The sequence below is a fragment of the Bombina bombina genome, chromosome 2 (assembly GCF_027579735.1).
Source record: "Bombina bombina isolate aBomBom1 chromosome 2, aBomBom1.pri, whole genome shotgun sequence".
Lineage (NCBI taxonomy): Eukaryota > Metazoa > Chordata > Amphibia > Anura > Bombinatoridae > Bombina > Bombina bombina.
The window spans coordinates 1,245,231,847-1,245,250,925 of NC_069500.1; the positions used below are offsets into that span (position 1 = coordinate 1,245,231,847).

At 38.6% G+C, this 19,079-nt stretch overlaps 1 protein-coding gene across 4 annotated transcripts in view; it reads right to left on the minus strand.

Annotated features, from left to right (window-relative positions):
* N4BP2 (NEDD4 binding protein 2) overlaps positions 1 to 19,079 on the minus strand; it is a 462,788-nt gene that overhangs the window by 312,299 nt on the left and 131,410 nt on the right. For all 4 annotated transcript variants that reach the window (XM_053704039.1, XM_053704038.1, XM_053704041.1 and 1 more), the window contains exons 6-7: positions 16,573 to 16,649; positions 16,274 to 16,429 (exon numbers count right to left, since the gene is read on the minus strand). In XM_053704039.1, the coding sequence (XP_053560014.1) occupies positions 16,274 to 16,429; positions 16,573 to 16,649 (233 nt within the window). The remainder of the gene's footprint in view (positions 1 to 16,273; positions 16,430 to 16,572; positions 16,650 to 19,079) is intronic.

The window sequence follows — 19,079 nt, forward strand, 5'->3', positions numbered from 1 at the left end:
AACAAACATTTTCTTAAGGTAACCTTTTAATTTTTTATCCATTGGATCTGAAAAGGCACAACTATCCTCCACCGGGATAGTGGTACGCTTAGCTAAAGTAGAAACTGCTCCCTCCACCTTAGGGACCGTCTGCCATAAGTCTCGTGTGGTGGCGTCTATAGGAAACATTTTCCTAAATATGGGAGGAGGGGAAAAAGGCACACCGGGTCTATCCCACTCCTTGCTAATAATCTCTGTAAGCCTTTTAGGTATAGGAAACACGTCAGTACACACCGGTACCGCATAGTATCTATCCAACCTACATAATTTTTCTGGAATTGCAACCGTGTTACAATCATTCAGAGCCGCTAATACCTCCCCTAGGAATATGCGGAGGTTCTCAAGCTTAAATTTAAAATTAGAAATCTCTGAATCCAGTCTCCCTGGATCAGATCCGTCACCCATAGAATGAAGCTCTCCATCTTCATGTTCTGCAAATTGTGACGCAGTATCGGACATGGCTCTCACATCATCAGCGCGCTCTGTCCTTAACCCAGAGCTATCACGCTTGCCTCTTAATTCTGGCAATTTAGATAATACTTCTGTCATAACAGTAGCCATGTCTTGCAAAGTGATTTGTAAGGGCCTCCCTGATGTACTTGGCGCCACAAAATCACGCACCTCCTGAGCGGAAGGCGAAGGTACTGACACGTGAGGAGAGTTAGTCGGCATAACTTCCCCCTCGTTGTCTGGTGATAATTTCTTTACATGTAAAGACTGACTTTTATTTAAAGTTAAATCAATGCATTTAGTACACAAATTTCTATGGGGCTCCACATTGGCCTTCATACATAGTGAACAAACAGATTCATCTGTGTCAGACATGTTTAAACAGACTAGCAATGAAACTAGCAAGCTTGGAAAATACTTTCCAAATAAATTTACAAGCAATATAAAAAAACGCTACTGTGCCTTTAAGAAGCACAAAAAGCGGTCACAGTTGAAATAACAATGAACCAAATTAGTTATAGCAACCAAATTTTCACAGTAAATGTATTAAGTTAGCAAAGGATTGCACCCACCAGCAAATGGATGATTAACCCCTTAATACCCAAAAACGGATAACAATTTAATAATTAACGTTTTTATCACAGTCAAACACACTGTCACAGGTCTGCTGTGACTGATTACCTCCCTCAAAATGAATTTTGAAGACCCCTGAGCTCTCTAGAGACGTCCTGGATCATGGAGGATGAAGTAGGAAGATTGTGACTGAATTTTTACTGCGCAAAAAAGCGCTAAAATAGGCCCCTCCCACTCATATTACAACAGTGGGGAAGCTCAGTTAACTGTTTCTATGCAGAAACAAAAGTTAGCCATGTGGTAAAAATCATGCCCCAATAAGTTTTATCACCAAGTACCTCACAAAAAACGATTAACATGCCAGTAAACGTTTTGAACATACAATTCTAAAAGTTATGAAGTGTTATTAATAAGCCTGCTACCAGTCGCTGTTACTGCAGTTGAGGCTCATACATTACTTCAGTATTAACAGTATTTTCTGAGTCAAATTCCATTCCCTAGAAAAATACTTCAGTGTACACACACTCATCAGCCTAATACCAGTCGCTACCAGTGCATTTAAGGCTGAACTTACATTACATTGGTATCAGCAGTATTTTCTCAGTCAATTCCATTGCTTAGAAAAATAATTTACTGCACATACCTCGTTTGCAGGGGGGCCCTGCATGCTATTCCCCTTTTCTGAAGTTACCTCACTCCTCAGAATGTGCGAGAACAGCCAGTGGATCTTAGTTACGTCTGCTAAGATCATAAAAAACGCAGGCAGATTCTTCTTCTAATGCTGCCTGAGAAACAAACAGCACACTCCGGTGCCATTTAAAATAACAAACTTTTGATTGAAGAAATAAACTAAGTTTAAAAACACCACAGACCTCTCACAACGACCTATCTTTAGTTAGGTTGCAAGAGAATGACTGGATATGACATGTGAGGGGAGGAGCTATATAGCAGCTCTGCTTGGGTGATCCTCTTGCAACTTCCTGTTGGGGAAGAGATATAATCCCATAAGTAATGGATGACCCGTGGACTGACTACACTTAACAAGAGAAATTTCTATGTCATTTCCGGCGTCATACTTGTCGCCGGAAGTTGTTCGTGTTTGCGTCATTTTTTTGACGTTTTGCGCCAAAAAACATAATTTATGTAAGAATTTACCTGATAAATTCATTTCTTTCATATTAGCAAGAGTCCATGAGCTAGTGACGTATGGGACATACATTCCTACCAGGAGGGGCAAAGTTTCCCAAACCTCAAAATGCCTATAAATACACCCCTCACCACACCCACAAATCAGTTTAACGCATAGCCAAGAAGTGGGGTGATAAGAAAAAAGTGCGAAAGCATAAAAAAATAAGGAATTGGAATAAATGTGCTTTATACAAAAAAAATCATAACCACCACAAAAAAGGGTGGGCCTCATGGACTCTTGCTAATATGAAAGAAATGAATTTATCAGGTAAGTTCTTACATAAATTATGTTTTCTTTCATGTAATTAGCAAGAGTCCATGAGCTAGTGACGTATGGGATAATGAATACCCAAGATGTGGATCTTCCACGCAAGAGTCACTAGAGAGGGAGGGATAAAATAAAGACAGCCAATTCCGCTGAAAATAATCCACACCCAAAACAAAGTTTAAATCTTATAATGAAAAAAACTGAAATTATAAGCAGAAGAATCAAACTGAAACAGCTGCCTGAAGTACTTTTCTACCAAAAACTGCTTCAGAAGAACAAAACACATCAAAATGGTAGAATTTAGTAAAAGTATGCAAAGAAGACCAAGTTGCTGCTTTGCAAATCTGATCAACCGAAGCTTCATTCCTAAACGCCCAGGAAGTAGAAACTGGCCTAGTAGAATGAGCTGTAATCCTTTGAGGCGGAGTTTTACCCGCCTCGACATAAGCATGATGAATCAAAGACTTTAACCAAGACGCCAAAGAAATGGCAGAGGCCTTCTGACCTTTCCTAGAACCGGAAAAGATAACAAATAGACTAGAAGTCTTTCGGAAATTTTTAGTAGCTTCAACATATTTCAAAGCTCTAACTACATCCAAAGAATGCAACGATCTTTCCTTAGAATTCTTAGGATTAGGACACAATGAAGGAACCACAATTTCTCTACTAATGTTAGAATTCACAACCTTAGGTAAAAATTTAAAAGAAGTTCGCAACACCGCCTTATCCTGATGAAAAATCAGAAAAGGAGACTCACAAGAAAGAGCAGATAATTCAGAAACTCTTCTGGCAGAAGAGATGGCCAAAAGAAACAAAACTTTCCAAGAAAGTAATTTAATGTCCAGCGAATGCATAGGTTCAAACGGAGGAGCTTGAAGAGCCCCCAGAACCAAATTCAAACTCCGAGGAGAAATTGACTTAATAACAGGTTTTATACGAACCAAAGCTTGTACAAAACAATGAATATCAGGAAGATTAGCAATCTTTCTGTGGAAAAGAACAGAAAGAGCAGAGATTTGTCCTTTCAAGGAACTTGCAGACAAACCTTTATCCAAACCATCCTGAAGAAACTGTAAAATTCTAGGAATTCTAAAAGAATGCCAGGAAAAATGATGAGAAAAACACCAAGAAATGTAAATCTTCCAGACTCGATAATATATCTTCCTAGATACAGATTTACGAGCCTGTAACATAGTATTAATCACAGAGTCAGAGAAACCTCTATGACCGAGAATCAAGCGTTCAATCTCCATACCTTCAAATTTAAGGATTTGAGATCCTGATGGAAAAAAGGACCTTGCGATAGAAGGTCTGGTCTTAATGGAAGAGTCCACGGTTGGCAAGTGGCCATCTGGACAAGATCCGCATACCAAAACCTGTGAGGCCATGCTGGAGCCACCAGCAGAACAAACGAGCACTCCTTTAGAATCTTGGAAATCACTCTTGGAAGAAGAACTAGAGGCGGAAAGATACAGGCAGGATGATACTTCCAAGGAAGTGACAATGCATCCACTGCCTCTGCCTGAGGATCCCTGGATCTGGACAGATACCTGGGAAGTTTCTTTTTTAGATGAGTAGCCATCAGATCTATTTATGGAAGACCCCACATTTGAACAATCTGAAGAAATACCTCTGGGTGAAGAGACCATTCGCCCGGATGTAATGTTTGGCGACTGAGATAATCCGCTTCCCAATTGTCTATACCTGGGATATAAACCGCAGAAATTAGACAGGAGCTGGATTCCGCCCATACCAGTATTCGAGATACTTCTTTCATAGCCAGAGGACTGCGAGTCCCTCCTTGATGATTGACATATGCCACGGTTGTGACATTGTCCGTCTGAAAACAAATGAACGACTCTCTCTTTAGAAGAGGCCATGACTGAAGAGCTCTGAAAATTGCACGGAGTTCCAAAATGTTGATTGGTAATCTCACCTCCTGAGATTCCCAAACCCCTTGTGCTGTCAGAGACCCCCAAACAGCTCCCCAACCTGTCAGACTTGCATCTGTTGAAATCACAGTCCAGGTCGGAAGAACAAAAGAAGCCCCCTGAACTAAACGATGGTGGTCTGTCCACCACGTCAGAGAGTGTCGTACAATCGGTTTTAAAGATATTAATTGAGATATCTTTGTATAATCCCTGCACCACTGGTTCAGCATACAGAGCTGAAGAGGTTGCATGTGAAAACGAGCAAAGGGGATCGCGTCCGATGCAGCAGTCATAAGACCTAGAATTTCCATGCATAAGGCTACCGAAGGGAATGATTGAGACTGAAGGTTTCGACAAGCTGAAACCAATTTTAGACGTCTCTTGTCTATCAGAGACAGAGTCATGGACACTGAATCTATCTGGAAACCTAAAAAGGTTACCCTTGTCTGAGGAATCAATGAACTTTTTGGTAAATTGATCCTCCAACCATGTTCTCGAAGAAACAATACAAGTCGATTCGTATGAGATTCTGCTAAATGTGAAGACTGAGCAAGTACCAAGATATCGTCCAAATAAGGAAATACCACAATACCCTGTTCTCTGATTACAGACAGAAGGGCACCGAGAACCTTTGTAAAAATCCTTGGAGCTGTTGCTAGGCCAAACGGCAGAGCCACAAACTGGTAATGCTTGTCTAGGAAAGAGAATCTCAGAAACTGATAGTGATCTGGATGAATCGGAATATGCAGATATGCATCCTGTAAATCTATTGTGGACATATAATGCCCTTGCTGAACAAAAGGCAGAATAGTCCTTATAGTTACCATTTTGAATGTTGGTATCCTTACATAATGATAAATAAATATTTTTAAATCCAGAGCTGGTCTGAAGGAATTCTCCTTCTTTGGTACAATGAAGAGATTTGAGTAAAACCCCAGCCCCTGTTCCAGAACTGGAACTGGCATAATTACTCCAGCCAACTCTAGATCTGAAACACATTTCAGAAATGCTTGAGCCTTCACTGGATTTACTGGGACACGGGAAAGAAAAAATCTTCTTGCAGGAGGCCTTATCTTGAAGCCTATTCTGTACCCTTGTGAAACAATGTTCTGAATCCAAAGATTGTGAATCAAATTGATCCAAATTTCTTTGAAAAATCGTAATCTGCCCCCTACCAGCTGGGCTGGAATGAGGGCCGCACCTTCATGTTGACTTGGGAGCTGGCTTTGGCTTTCTAAAAGGCTTGGATTTATTCCAGACTGGAGATGGTTTCCAAACTGATACCGCTCCTGTAGGGGAAGGATCAGGCTTTTGTTCCTTATTGTGACGAAAGGAACGAAAACGATTAGTAGACCTAAATTTACCTTTAGATTTTTTATCCTGTGGTAAAAAAGTTCCTTTCCCCCCCAGTAACAGTTGAAATAATAGAATCCAACTGTGAACCAAATAATTTATTACCCTGGAAAGAAAGGGAAAGCAAAGTTGACTTGGAAGACATATCAGCATTCCAAGTTTTAAGCCATAAAGCTCTTCTAGCTAAAATAGCTAGAGACATATACCTGACATCAACCCTAATGATATCAAAGATGGCATCACAAATAAAATTATTAGCATGTTGAAGAAGATTAACAATGCTATGAGAATTATGATGTTACTTGTTGCGCTAAAGCTTCCAACCAAAAAGTTGAAGCTGCAGCAACATCCGCTAAAGATATAGCAGGTCTAAGAAGATTACCTGAACATAAGTAAGCTTTTCTTAGAAAGGATTCAATTTTCCTATCTAAAGGATCCTTAAAGGAAGTACTATCTGCCGTAGGAATAGTAGTACGTTTAGCAAGAGTAGAGATAGCCCCATCAACCTTAGGGATTTTGTCCCAAAACTCTAATCTGTCAGATGGCGCAGGATATAATTGCTTAAAACGTTTAGAAGGAGTAAATGAATTACCCAAATTATTCCATTCCCTGGAAATTACTTCAGAAATAGCATCAGGGACAGGAAAAACTTCTGGAATAACTACAGGAGATTTAAAAACCTTATTTAAACGTTTAGATTTAGTATCAAGAGGACCAGATTCCTCTATTTCTAATGCAATTAAGACTTCTTTAAGTAAAGAACGAATAAATTCCATTTTGAATAAATATGAAGATTTATCAGCATCAACCTCTGAAACAGAATCCTCTGAACCAGAGGAATCATTATCAGAATGATGATGTTCATTTAAAAATTCATCTGAAAAATGAGAAGTTTTAAAAGACATTTTACGTTTACTAGAAGGAGGAATAACAGACATAGCCTTCTTAATGGATTTAGAAACAAAATCTCTTATGTTAACAGGAACACTCTGAGTATTAGATGTTGATGGAACAACAACAGGTAATGTAACATTACTAAAGGAATTATTATCTGCATTAACAAGTTTGTCATGACATTCATTACAAACAACAGCTGGAGGAACAGATACCACAAGTTTACAGCAAATACACTTAACTTTGGTAGATCCAGCATCAGGCAGCGATTTTCCAGAAGTATCTTCTGATTCAGGGTCAATCTGAGACATCTTGCAATATGTAATAGAAAAAACAACATATAAAGCAAAATTGATCAAATTCCTTAAATGACAGTTTCAGGAATGGGAAAAAATGCCAGTGAACAAGCTTCTAGCAACCAGAAGCAAATAAACAATGAGACTTAAATAATGTGGAGACAATAATGACGCCCATATTTTTTAGCGCCAAAAAAGACGCCCACATTATTTGGCGCCTAAATGCTTTTAGCGCCAAAAATGACGCCACATCCGGTAACGCCGACACTTTTGGCGCAAAAACGTCAAAAATGACGCAACTTCCGGTGACAAGTATGATGCCGGAAATAACAAAGAAATTTTTTTGCGCCAAAAAAGTCAGCGCCAAGAATGACGCAATAAAATGAAGCATTTTCAGCCCCCGCGAGCCTAACAGCCCACAGGGAAAAAGTCAAATTTTAAAGGTAAGAAAAAAATTGATTATTCAAATGCATTATCCCAAATAATGAAACTGACTGTCTGAAATAAGGAATATTGAACATCCTGAATCAAGGCAAATAAATGTTTAAACACAAATATTTAGAACTTTATATAAAAGTGCCCAACCATAGCTTAGAATGTCACAAAAATAAGACTTACTTACCCCAGGACACTCATCTACATGTAGTAGAAAGCCAAACCAGTACTGAAACGAGAATCAGTAGAGGTAATGGTATATATAAGAGTATATCGTCGATCTGAAAAGGGAGGTAAGAGATGAATCTCTACGACCGATAACAGAGAGCCTATGAAATAGACCCCGTAGAAGGAGATCATTGAATTCAAATAGGCAATACTCTCTTCACATCCCTCTGACATTCACTGCACGCCGAGAGGAAAACCGGGCTCCAACCTGCTGCGGAGCGCATATCAACGTAGAATCTAGCACAAACTTACTTCACCACCTCCACGGGAGGCAAAGTTTGTAAAACTGAATTGTGGGTGTGGTGAGGGGTGTATTTATAGGCATTTTGAGGTTTGGGAAACTTTGCCCCTCCTGGTAGGAATGTATATCCCATACGTCACTAGCTCATGGACTCTTGCTAATTACATGAAAGAAATGTCTGTGTCACCGAATGTGGCGTCATTCTTGGCGCCAATAATATGGGCGTCTTTTTTGGCGCTAAAAAATGTGGGCGTCTTTTTTGTCTCCACCTTTTTTCACATTATTTAAGTCTCATTTTTCATTTGCTTCTGGTTGCTAGAGGCTTGTTCATTGGCATTTTTTCCCATTCCTGAAACTGTCTTTTAAGGAATTTGATAGATTTTGCTTTATATGTTGTTTTTTCTCTTACATATTGCAAGATGTCTCAGATTGACCCTGGATCAGAAGCTACTTCTGGAAAAACGCTGCCTGATGCTGGTTCTACCAAAGTTAAGTGTATTTGCTGTAAACTTGTGGTAACTGTTCCTCAGGCTGTAGTTTGTGATGAATGTCATGATAAGCTTGCTAATGCAGATAGTATTTCCATTAGTAATATTCCATTACCTGTTGCTGTTCCATCAACATCTAATACTCCTGTTAATATAAGAGATTTTGTTTCTAAATCTATTAGGAAGGCTATGTCTGTTATTCCTCCTTCCAGTAAACGTAAAAGGTCTTTTAAAACTTCTCATTTTTCAGATGAATTTTTAAATGAACATTCTGATTTGTCTGGTTCTGAGGATTCTGTCTCAGATATTGACACTGATAAATCCTCATATTTATTTAAAATGGAATTTATTCGTTCTTTACTTAAAGAAATTTTAATCGCATTAGAGATGGAGGAATCTAGTCCTCTTGATACTAAATCTAATAAGCATTTAAATTCGGTTTTTAAACCTCCTTTAGTTATTCCGGAAGTTTTTCCTGTCCCTGATGCTATTTCTGAAGTAATTTCTAGGGAATGGAATAATCTGGGTAATTCATTTACTACTCCTAAAAGGTTTAAGAAATTGTATCCTGTGCCATCTGACAGATTAGAGTTTTGGGACAAAATCCCTAAAGTTGATGGGGCTATCTCTACTCTCGCTAAACGTACTACTATTCCTACGACAGATAGTACTTCCTTTAAGGATCCTTTAGATAGGAAAATTGAATCCTTTCTAAGGAAAGCTTATTTATGTTCAGGTAATCTTCTTAGGCCTGCTATTTCTTTGGCTGATGTTGCGGCAGCTTCCACTTTTTGGTTGGAGGCTTTGGCACAACAAGTGTCAGATCATAATACTCATAGCATTGTTAAACTTCTTCAACATGCTAATAACTTTATTTGTGATGCCATCTTTGATATCATTAGAGTTGATGTCAGGTATATGTCTTTAGCTATTTTAGCTAGAAGAGCTTTATGGCTTAAAACTTGGAATGCAGATATGTCTTCTAAGTCAACTTTGCTTTCCCTTTCTTTCCAAGGTAATAAATTGTTTGGTTCCCAGTTGGATTCTATTATTTCAACTGTTACTGGGGGGAAAGGAACTTTTTTACCTCAGGATAAAAAAATCTAAAGGTAAATATAGGGCTGCTAATCGTTTTTGTTCCTTTCGTCAGAATAAGGAACAGAAGCCTGATCCTTCCCCTAAAGGAACGGTTTCTGTGTGGAAACCATCTCCAGTCTGGAATAAATCCAAGCCTTTCAGAAAGCCAAAGCCAGCTCCCAAGTCCACATGAAGGTGCGGCCCTCATTCCAGCACAGCTGGTAGGGGGCAGATTACGATTTTTCAAAGGAATTTGGATCAATTCGATTCACAATCTTTGGATTCAGAACATTGTTTCACAAGGGTACATAATAGGTTTCAAGGTAAGGCCTCCTGCAAGAAGATTTTTTCTTTCTCGCATTCCAATAAACCCAGTGAAGGCTCAAGCATTTCTGAAATGTGTTTCAGATCTAGAGTTGGCTGGAGTAATTGTGCCAGTTCCAGAACAGGGTCTGGGGTTTTACTCAAATCTATTCATTGTACCAAAGAAGGAGAATTCCTTCAGACCAGTTCTGGATTTAAAAATATTGAATCGTTATGTAAGGATACCAACATTCAAAATGGTAACTATAAGGACTATTCTGCCTTTTGTTCAGCAAGGGCATTATATGTCCACAATAGATTTACAAGATGCATATCTGCATATTCCGATTCATCCAGATCACTATCAGTTTCTGAGATTCTCTTTTCTAGACAAGCATTACCAGTTTGTGGCTCTGCCGTTCGGCCTAGCAACAGCTCCAAGGATTTTTTCAAAGGTTCTCGGTGCCCTTCTATCTGTAATCAGAGAACAGGGTATTGTGGTATTTCCTTATTTGGACGATATCTTGGTACTTGCTCAGTCTTCACATTTAGCAGAATTTCATACGAATCGTTTCTTCAAGAACGTGTCGTTTCTTCAAGAACATGGTTGGAGGATCAATTTACCAAAGAGTTCATTGATACCTCAGACAAGGGTAACCTTTTTAGGTTTCCAAATAGATTCAGTGTCCATGACTTTGTCTCTGACGGACAAGAGACGTCTGAAATTGGTTTCAGCTTGTCAAAACCTTCAGTCTCAATCATTCCCTTCGGTAGCCTTATGCATGGAAATTCTAGGTCTTATGACTGCTGCATCGGACGCGATCCCCTTTGCTCGTTTTCACATGCGACCTCTTCAGCTTTGTATGCTGAACCAGTGGTGCAGGGATTATACAAATATATCACAGTTAATATCTTTAAATCCGATTGTTCGACACTCTCTGACGTGGTGGACAGATCACCATCGTTTAGTTCAGGGGGCTTCTTTTGTTCTTCCAACCTGGACTGTGATCTCAACAGATGCGAGTCTGACAGGTTGGGGAGCTGTATGGGGGTCTCTGACAGCACAGGGGGTTTGGGAATCTCAGGAGGCAAGATTACCAATCAATATTTTGGAACTCCGTGCGATTTTCAGAGCTCTTCAGTCGTGGCCTCTTCTGAAGAGAGAATCGTTCATTTGTTTTCAGACGGACAATGTCACAACCGTGGCATATGTCAATCATCAAGGGGGGACTCACAGTCCTCTGGCTATGAAAGAAGTATCTTGGATACTTGTATGGGCGGAATCCAGTTCCTGTCTAATCTCTGCGGTTCACATCCCAGGTATAGACAATTGGGAAGCGGATTATCTCAGTCGCCAGACGTTACATCCGGGCGAATGGTCTCTTCACCCAGAGGTATTTCTTCAGATTGTTCAAATCTGGGGACTTCCAGAAATAGATCTGATGGCCTCTCATCTAAACAAGAAACTTCCCAGGTATCTGTCCAGATCCAGGGATCCTCAGGCGGAGGCAGTGGATGCATTGTCACTTCCTTGGAAGTATCATCCTGCCTATATCTTTCCGCCTCTAGTTATTCTTCCAAGAGTGATCTCAAAGATTCTAAAAGAGGGTTCGTTTGTTCTGCTGGTGGCTCCAGCATGGCCTCACAGGTTTTGGTATGCGGATCTTGTTCGGATGGCTACTTGCCAACCGTGGACTCTTCCGTTAAGACCAGACCTTCTATCTAAAGGTCCTTTTTTCCATCAGGATCTCAAATCATTAAATTTGAAGGTATGGAGATTGAACGCTTGATTCTCAGTCATAGAGGTTTCTCTGACTACGTAATTAATACTATGTTACAGGCTCGTAAATCTGTGTCTAGGAAGATATATTATCGAGTCTGGAAGGCTTACATTTCTTGGTGTTCTTCACATAAATTCCCTTGGCATTCTTTTAGAATTCCTAGAATTTTACAGTTTCTTCAGGATGGTCGGGATAAAGGTTTGTCTGCAAGTTCCTTGAAAGGACAAATTTCTGCTCTTTCTGTTCTGTTTCACAGAAAGATTGCTAATCTTCCTGATATTCATTGTTTTGTACAGGCTTTGGTTCGTATCAAACCTGTCATTAAGTCAATCTCTCCTCCTTGGAGTTTGAATTTGGTTCTGGGGGCTTTACAAGCTCCTCCGTTTGAACCTATGCATTCTTTGGATATTAAATTACTTTCTTGGAAAGTGTTGTTCCTTTTGGCCATCTCTTCTGCTAGAAGAGTTTCTGAGTTATCTGCTCTTTCTTGTGAATCCTTTTCTGATTTTTCATCAGGATAAGGCGGTGTTGCAGACTTCATTTAAATTTTTACCTAAAGTTGTGAATTCTAACAACATTAGTAGAGAAATTGTGGTTCCTTCATTGTGTCCTAATCCTAAGAATTCTAAGGAAAGATCGTTACAATCTTTGGATGTAGTTAGAGCTTTGAAATATTATGTTGAAGCTACTAAAGATTTCCGAAAGACTTCTAGTCTATTTGTTATCTTTTCTGGTTCCAGGAAAGGTCAGAAGGCCTCTGCCATTACTTTGGCGTCTTGGTTAAAGTCTTTGATTCATCATGCTTATGTCGAGTCGGGTAAAACTCAGCCTCAAAGGATTACAGCTCATTCTACTAGGTCAGTTTCTACTTCCTGGGCGTTTAGGAATGAAGCTTCGGTTGATCAGATTTGCAAAGCAGCAACTTGGTCTTCTTTGCATACTTTTACTAAATTCTACCATTTTGATGTGTTTTCTTCTTCTGAAGCAGTTTTTGGTAGAAAAGTACTTCAGGCAGCTGTTTCAGTTTGATTCTTCTGCTTATAATTTCAGTTTTTTTCATTATAAGATTAAAACTTTATTTTGGAGTGTGGATTATTTTTCAGCGGAATTGGCTGTCTTTATTTTATCTCTCCCTCTCTAGTGACTCTTGCGTGGAAGTTCCACATCTTGGGTATTTATTATCCCATACGTCACTAGCTCATGGACTCTTGCTAATTACATGAAACAAAACATAATTTATGTAAGAACTTACCTGATAAATTCATTTCTTTCATATTAGCAAGAGTCCATGAGGCCCACCCTTTTTTTGTGGTGGTTATGATTTTTTGTATAAAGCACAATTATTCAAATTCCTTATTTTTTATGCTTTCGCACTTTTTCTTATCACCCCACTTCTTGGCTATTCGTTAACCACAGCACTTTTCCATTTTCTGTCCGTTTGGGACCAAGGCTATTTTTACATTTTTGCGGTGTTTGTGTTTAGCTGTAATTTTCATCTTACTCATTTACTGTACCCACACATATTATATACCGTTTTTCTCGCCATTAAATGGAATTTCTAAAGATACCATTATTTTCATCATATCTTATAATTTACTATAAAAATTTTTTATAAAATATGAGGAAAAAATTGAAAAAAAAACACACTTTTTCTAACTATGACCCCCAAAATCTGTTACACATCTACAACCACCAAAAAACACCCGTGCTAAATAGTTTCTAAATTTTGTCCTGAGTTTAGAAATACCCAATGTTTACATGTTCTTTGCTTTTTTTGTAAGTTATAGGGCCATAAATACAAGTAGCACTTTGCTATTTCCAAACCATTATTTTTCAAAATTAGCGCTAGTTACATTAGAACACTAATATCTTTCAGGAATCTCTGAATATCCATTGACATGTATATATTTTTTGTTAGTAGACATCCCAAAGTATTCATCTAGGCCCATTTTGGTATATTTCATGCCACCATTTCACCGCCAAATGCGATTAAATACAAAAAATCGTTCACTTTTTTACAAATTTTTTCACAAACTTTTGGTTTCTCACTGAAATTATTTACAAACAGCTTGTGCAATTATGGCTTAAATGGTTGTAAATTCTTCTCTGGGATCCCCTTTGTTCAGAAATAGAAGACATATATGGCTTTGGCGTTGCTTTTTAGTAATTAGAAGGCTGCTAAATGCCACTGCGCACTACACGTGTATTATGCCCAGCAGTGAAGGGGTTAATTATGGAGCATGTAGGGAGCTTTTAGGGATAATTTTAGCTTTAGTGTAGTGTAGTAGACAACCCCAAGTATTGATCTAGGCCAATTTTGGCATATTTCATGCCACCATTTCACAGCCAAATGCGATCAAATTAAAAAAAACGTTAAATTTTTCACAATTTTAGGTTTCTCACTGAAATCATTTACAAACAGCTTGTGCAATTATGGCACAAATGGTTGTAAATGCTTCTCTGGGATCCCCTTTGTTCAGAAATAGCAGACATATATGGCTTTGGCGTTGCTTTTTGGTAATTAGAAGGCCGCCAAATGCCGCTGCATTTCACACGTGTATTATGGCTAGCAGTGAAGGGGTTAATTATGTAGCTTGTAGGGAGCTTGCAGGGTTAATTTTAGCTTTAGTGTAGAGCTCCGCCTCCCACCTGAAACATGAGACCCCCTGATCCCTCCCAAACAGCTCTCTTCCCTCCCCCACCCCACAATTGTCCCCGCCATCTTAAGTACTGGCAGAAACTCTGCCAGTACTAAAATAAAAGCTATATTTGGGCTTTTTTTGTGTGTTTTTTTAGCATATTTACATATGCTGCTGTGTAGGATCCCCCCTTAGCCCCCAGCCTCACTGATCCCCCACCAAAGAGCTCTCTAACCCTCCCCCTCTGCCTTAATGGGCGCCATCTTGGGTACTGGCAGCTGTCTGCCAGTACCCAGTTTAGTGAAAAAAATGTGCCTTTTTTTTTTAAAAAAAAAACCTTTTCTGTAGTGTAGCTTCCCCCCCCCCCCAAGATCAACCCCCCACCCCTTCCAGATCTCTTAGCTGTTTATTTACAGCTTTCAAAAATGTTTTATATTTTTACTTTTGCAAGTTTATTTTTCTGTAGTTTAGCGGTTCCCTCCCGCTCCCGCCCGTGCACGCGCCCGCCCCCGTGCGCTCCCGCCCCCGATCCCGCCCCCCTCCAGTCCACTCGGCACATCGATGACCGCCCACCCGCCTCCCAGACTTGCTCCCACCCACCAACGATACCGGCCACCGATGTCCGGTGCAGAGAGGGCCACAGAGTGGCTCTCTCTGCATCGGATGGCCAAGGGGGGTTATTGCAGGATGCCTCGATATCGAGGCATCACTGCAATAACCGGAAAGCAGCTGGAAGCGAGCAGGATCGCTTCCAGCTGCTTTCCAGACCAAGGACGTACGCCACACGTCCTCGGTCATTAACTGTCTTTTTTTTTGAGGACGTGTGGCGTACGTCCTTGGTCGTTAAGGGGTTAAACTGATTTGTGGGTGTGGTGAGGGGTGTATTTATAGGCATTTTGAGGTTTGGGAAACTTTGCCCCTCCTGGTAGGAATGTATATCCCATACGTCACTAGCTCATGGACTCTTGCTAATATGAAAGAAATGAATTTATCAGGTAAGTTCTTACATAAATTATGTTTTTTCTTGTCTTTCATTATTTATTTTTTCGCCACATTTATTTTTGCTATTTATTTTTGAATTTACAGAATCACACTCAAGAAGTGTTAAACTTTTTCTTTTCTTTTTATGGTAATTTTTTATTTTTTTCAGCACGTGCATTTTTTAACACATTTTTTATACATCCCAAGACATCTTTAACAAGGTGTTTATAAATTTGGAGCAGTCCGTATTTGGCATCATCACATGTGGCAACCGTGATCATAAGCTGGTTTCATCAGCTGTGCAGGTCCTAGACATCTCTGAGTATTTCTTACCAGAGTGGGAGGTAGCAAATCAAACATACATCTGAATAACCATTAACAATCAAATATACATCTCTATACCCATCAACAATCAGATAGTGAGCGAATACCTCACATATCATTTTTAAGACTTTTTTTTAGTGTTTATAGATAACTTTGTTCAGTGTGGAGCCACATTTTTATATTCTATTGTATTGTATTATTTAATATATGTAATAAATAGTGTTTTTAACTTAGCTCCTCTAATTTGACTGACATAACCAAGGGTCATTTAGCCACGTAATAGTGACCACACATCAACACCTCGCCCACCTGAGGTGCTTTGAACACACCACATACAAATTCACCAATCCACAGGCTGGCTAGGTAGCATTTGTTCAGAGCTATAGGTAACAGGGCCTGAGGCGCTATATCTATATCCTAAGATTGGCTAGTGATTTAAATTGTGATTTATATTATGATTTAAATCAAATACAGCCTGTTGCTTGCAGAAGTGTGCTGAGCTTAAGAAAGATTATGTTGAAATAAATAGCTGTTTTTTAGGCAATATGCAGCATTCTGAAGAAAACCTAGGTTACAGTGTTTGATCCCTCTAGTAAACATTAGCAACAGGTATTTACATCAAACATTTTTTTTTACTATAATTTATTTGCTTTTGTAAAATATTTATGACAATAACAGTATGCTCTGTATCCATAAACACAATTGTGCAGGATTTAGGATATAAAAGCCGGTATAAAACACACATCATGCAAATAAAAAAATCTAGATCACTACTATATCATACCCTTCTCCTTCAGTGATGGTGCCAGTTAGGCCATGTACAGCATTTTCAGACTTTTTTGAATGTGACTTATTTAAAATGGAGTTCACACCAACATTTTTTTCGTAATTTTCCAACATTTTTTTTATCTTTTCTTTTGTCACACTATGGGTGTTCCTCCTAAAGATAAGCTGAAGGTTAGGTAAAATATAAAAAAAATCCAGCTACAATTAAATCTTTCAAATTCCTTTATCAATAGCAAGTTTATTATGAAATCTATATATTAAAAAATAAAATAATAAATAATGATTTTAAATTATTACCTCTCAAGTTCTTTTGGTTTAAATTTCCACCAAGTATCAGGTTCTCGAAACATGACCTTATATCTGAATTGCAAAGCCTAAAAAGAAAAGTAAAAAGCCAGTTAATAAAAGAAAGATATGCTAACTTTCTATTGTAAATATCTATAATCTACATTTGTGTCACGTTAAAATAAAAACGTATAAAACACCAAAGTACAGCATACAAATAAATGTGATTATCACATACACTGATTATTTGCCAGAAACATACTTGCAGTTGATTGACAAACTACTGGCTGTTATTTTCTGAAATATTTAAGCAGCTCTCTAAGTAGCTATACGTATTTTAAAATAAAACAAAACAGCCACATAGGGTTGGTAACAGCACCAATGTCATTATTCTTTAAATGGACATAAAACACCTTGTAATTACTAGTCTTTTATGTAGTTTTTCATTTAAAGGAACATAATACTCATATGCTAAATCACTTGAAACTGATGCAGTATAACTGTAAAAAGCTGACAGGAAAATATCACCTGAGCATCTCTATGTAAAAAAAGAAGATATTTTACCTCACAATTTCCTCAGCTCAGCAGAGTAAGTTCTGTGTAAAAAGTTATACTTCAGCTGCTGCCCAGCTGCAGGGAAAAAAATAAATAGATGAAGAAATGAACAGCAGCCAATCAGCATCAGCAGTGCTGAAGTCATGAACTCATTTACTGTGATTTCATGAGATTTCACTTAACTCTCATGAGATTTCATAGTAAACTTCCTTAAACTGAATAGGGAAAAAACCATGTGTGCACGTAAGCTCACTCCCTTAGCTGTCCCGGAACAGACATACTAATATGCTGCTTAGAAGTCCTTTACAATGGGATATGGCTACTGAGGAATTTTTGAGGTAAAATATATTTCTTTTTTACATAGAGATGTTCAAGTGATATTTTCTAGTCAGCTTTTTACAGCTATGCTGCATCACTTTCATGTTTCAACATTTGGGTATCATGGCCCTTTAAGTAATGCGCAGCCTAGTATGAATACTCACTGTATTCATTAATGCACTGTTTGCTGCAATTGTATTTGCAATGACCAAACTCCTCCCCACACATCACCTTATTTGTAGAAGACAATTCAGACGTGTTACTGGAGGAGTAGACAAGGCTGGTCACATTAAATTGTTTTGCAGTATCTTAATCATTTCTTCTGAGACAACTAGCGAAATATATATGGCAGGGTTTGGATTGTGCAGTCTGCAGTTTACACTTCCAATTCTCAGAATTGCAACACATAAATATACATTTTAGGTCAGAATCTCTAAAGTGACCCTTTAATCTGTTTATATTGTCTGGTCATGTGATGTGTTTTGGAATCAATTAAATACTTATTTTTGGATTCTGCCAATCTAGCACTTCACGACAGCTGGAAGGCCATACTACATCATTTATAGCTCTGCCTCAAACATAATGATGCTTGCAAGCATGCAGTTGTGTTCAAAATACTTGTTGAAAATAGACAAGAAGGCAACATAGCAATCTTGTCTAGGGCAGTGTTCCTCAACGTTTTTGTAGCTAGTACCCATCCAGGATTCCAATACAGCCCTAAGTACACCGACTGCAACATGTAAATAGTATTAGTATCAGGAATTTATTTTAAATAACTATTTTAAAATAGTTTATAAATCAATCAACGTATAGAGCAAACACAGCACACATACCACTATCTAAAATCTAATATTACATCACTTACAATAGAAAAAAAGAAGTATGAGGAGGGAAGTAATATTCATGCTACCATATTTCTGCATCTAACATCACATATGCAGCTTATCAGGCTCACTCCATTGTGGTATACTAGGGTATAAAACCTTTTTGCTTAGCACATTTCATCATGGCATAACTTCCTTCACTGTGGCCCAGTATCTGGCACATAGCTCTGTGACACTTTTTAACATGGCCCTTTCCCTGTGACACACTTTATATCAGCGTTTCTCAACTCAAGTCATCAAATGTCACTAACTAGCTAGGTTCTAAGCCAGGTAACTCAGTTGACCAGCCCAGGCAGGGGAATACAATCTGTTCTGTTAGGGGTGGTTGAGAGTAGAAGTGAGAAACACTGATTTCTGTAATTCATTGAATCTTTATATTGGCTGCATCAGGGAAGACAATGATGAAATGGCAAGTCACTGAGTACTCCTTCCCAATGCTCCAGGTACCGCACGGGGTAGGGAGTCAAATTTGTAAATTTAGTTCTGTCTGCAAACTACCATCTCAACAGAACTTCGCAACATAAGTTTTATAGACGATCATTTTTTTATTATTATAATAAAGCATTGCATTTTTTCCTAAGGTATAAAGGCTAAACTGGTTTTAGTCCAAGCTTGAAAAAAGAAATTTTGTTGGCATGGGGTAAACAGACGGTCAACATATTTTCTTTGGGATGACTGGATAGATCCAGGTGAATACTACCCAGGGTCAATACTAGGAACGCTATTTAAAGAGACAAAGTAAACATTAAATAGTTGTTCAAG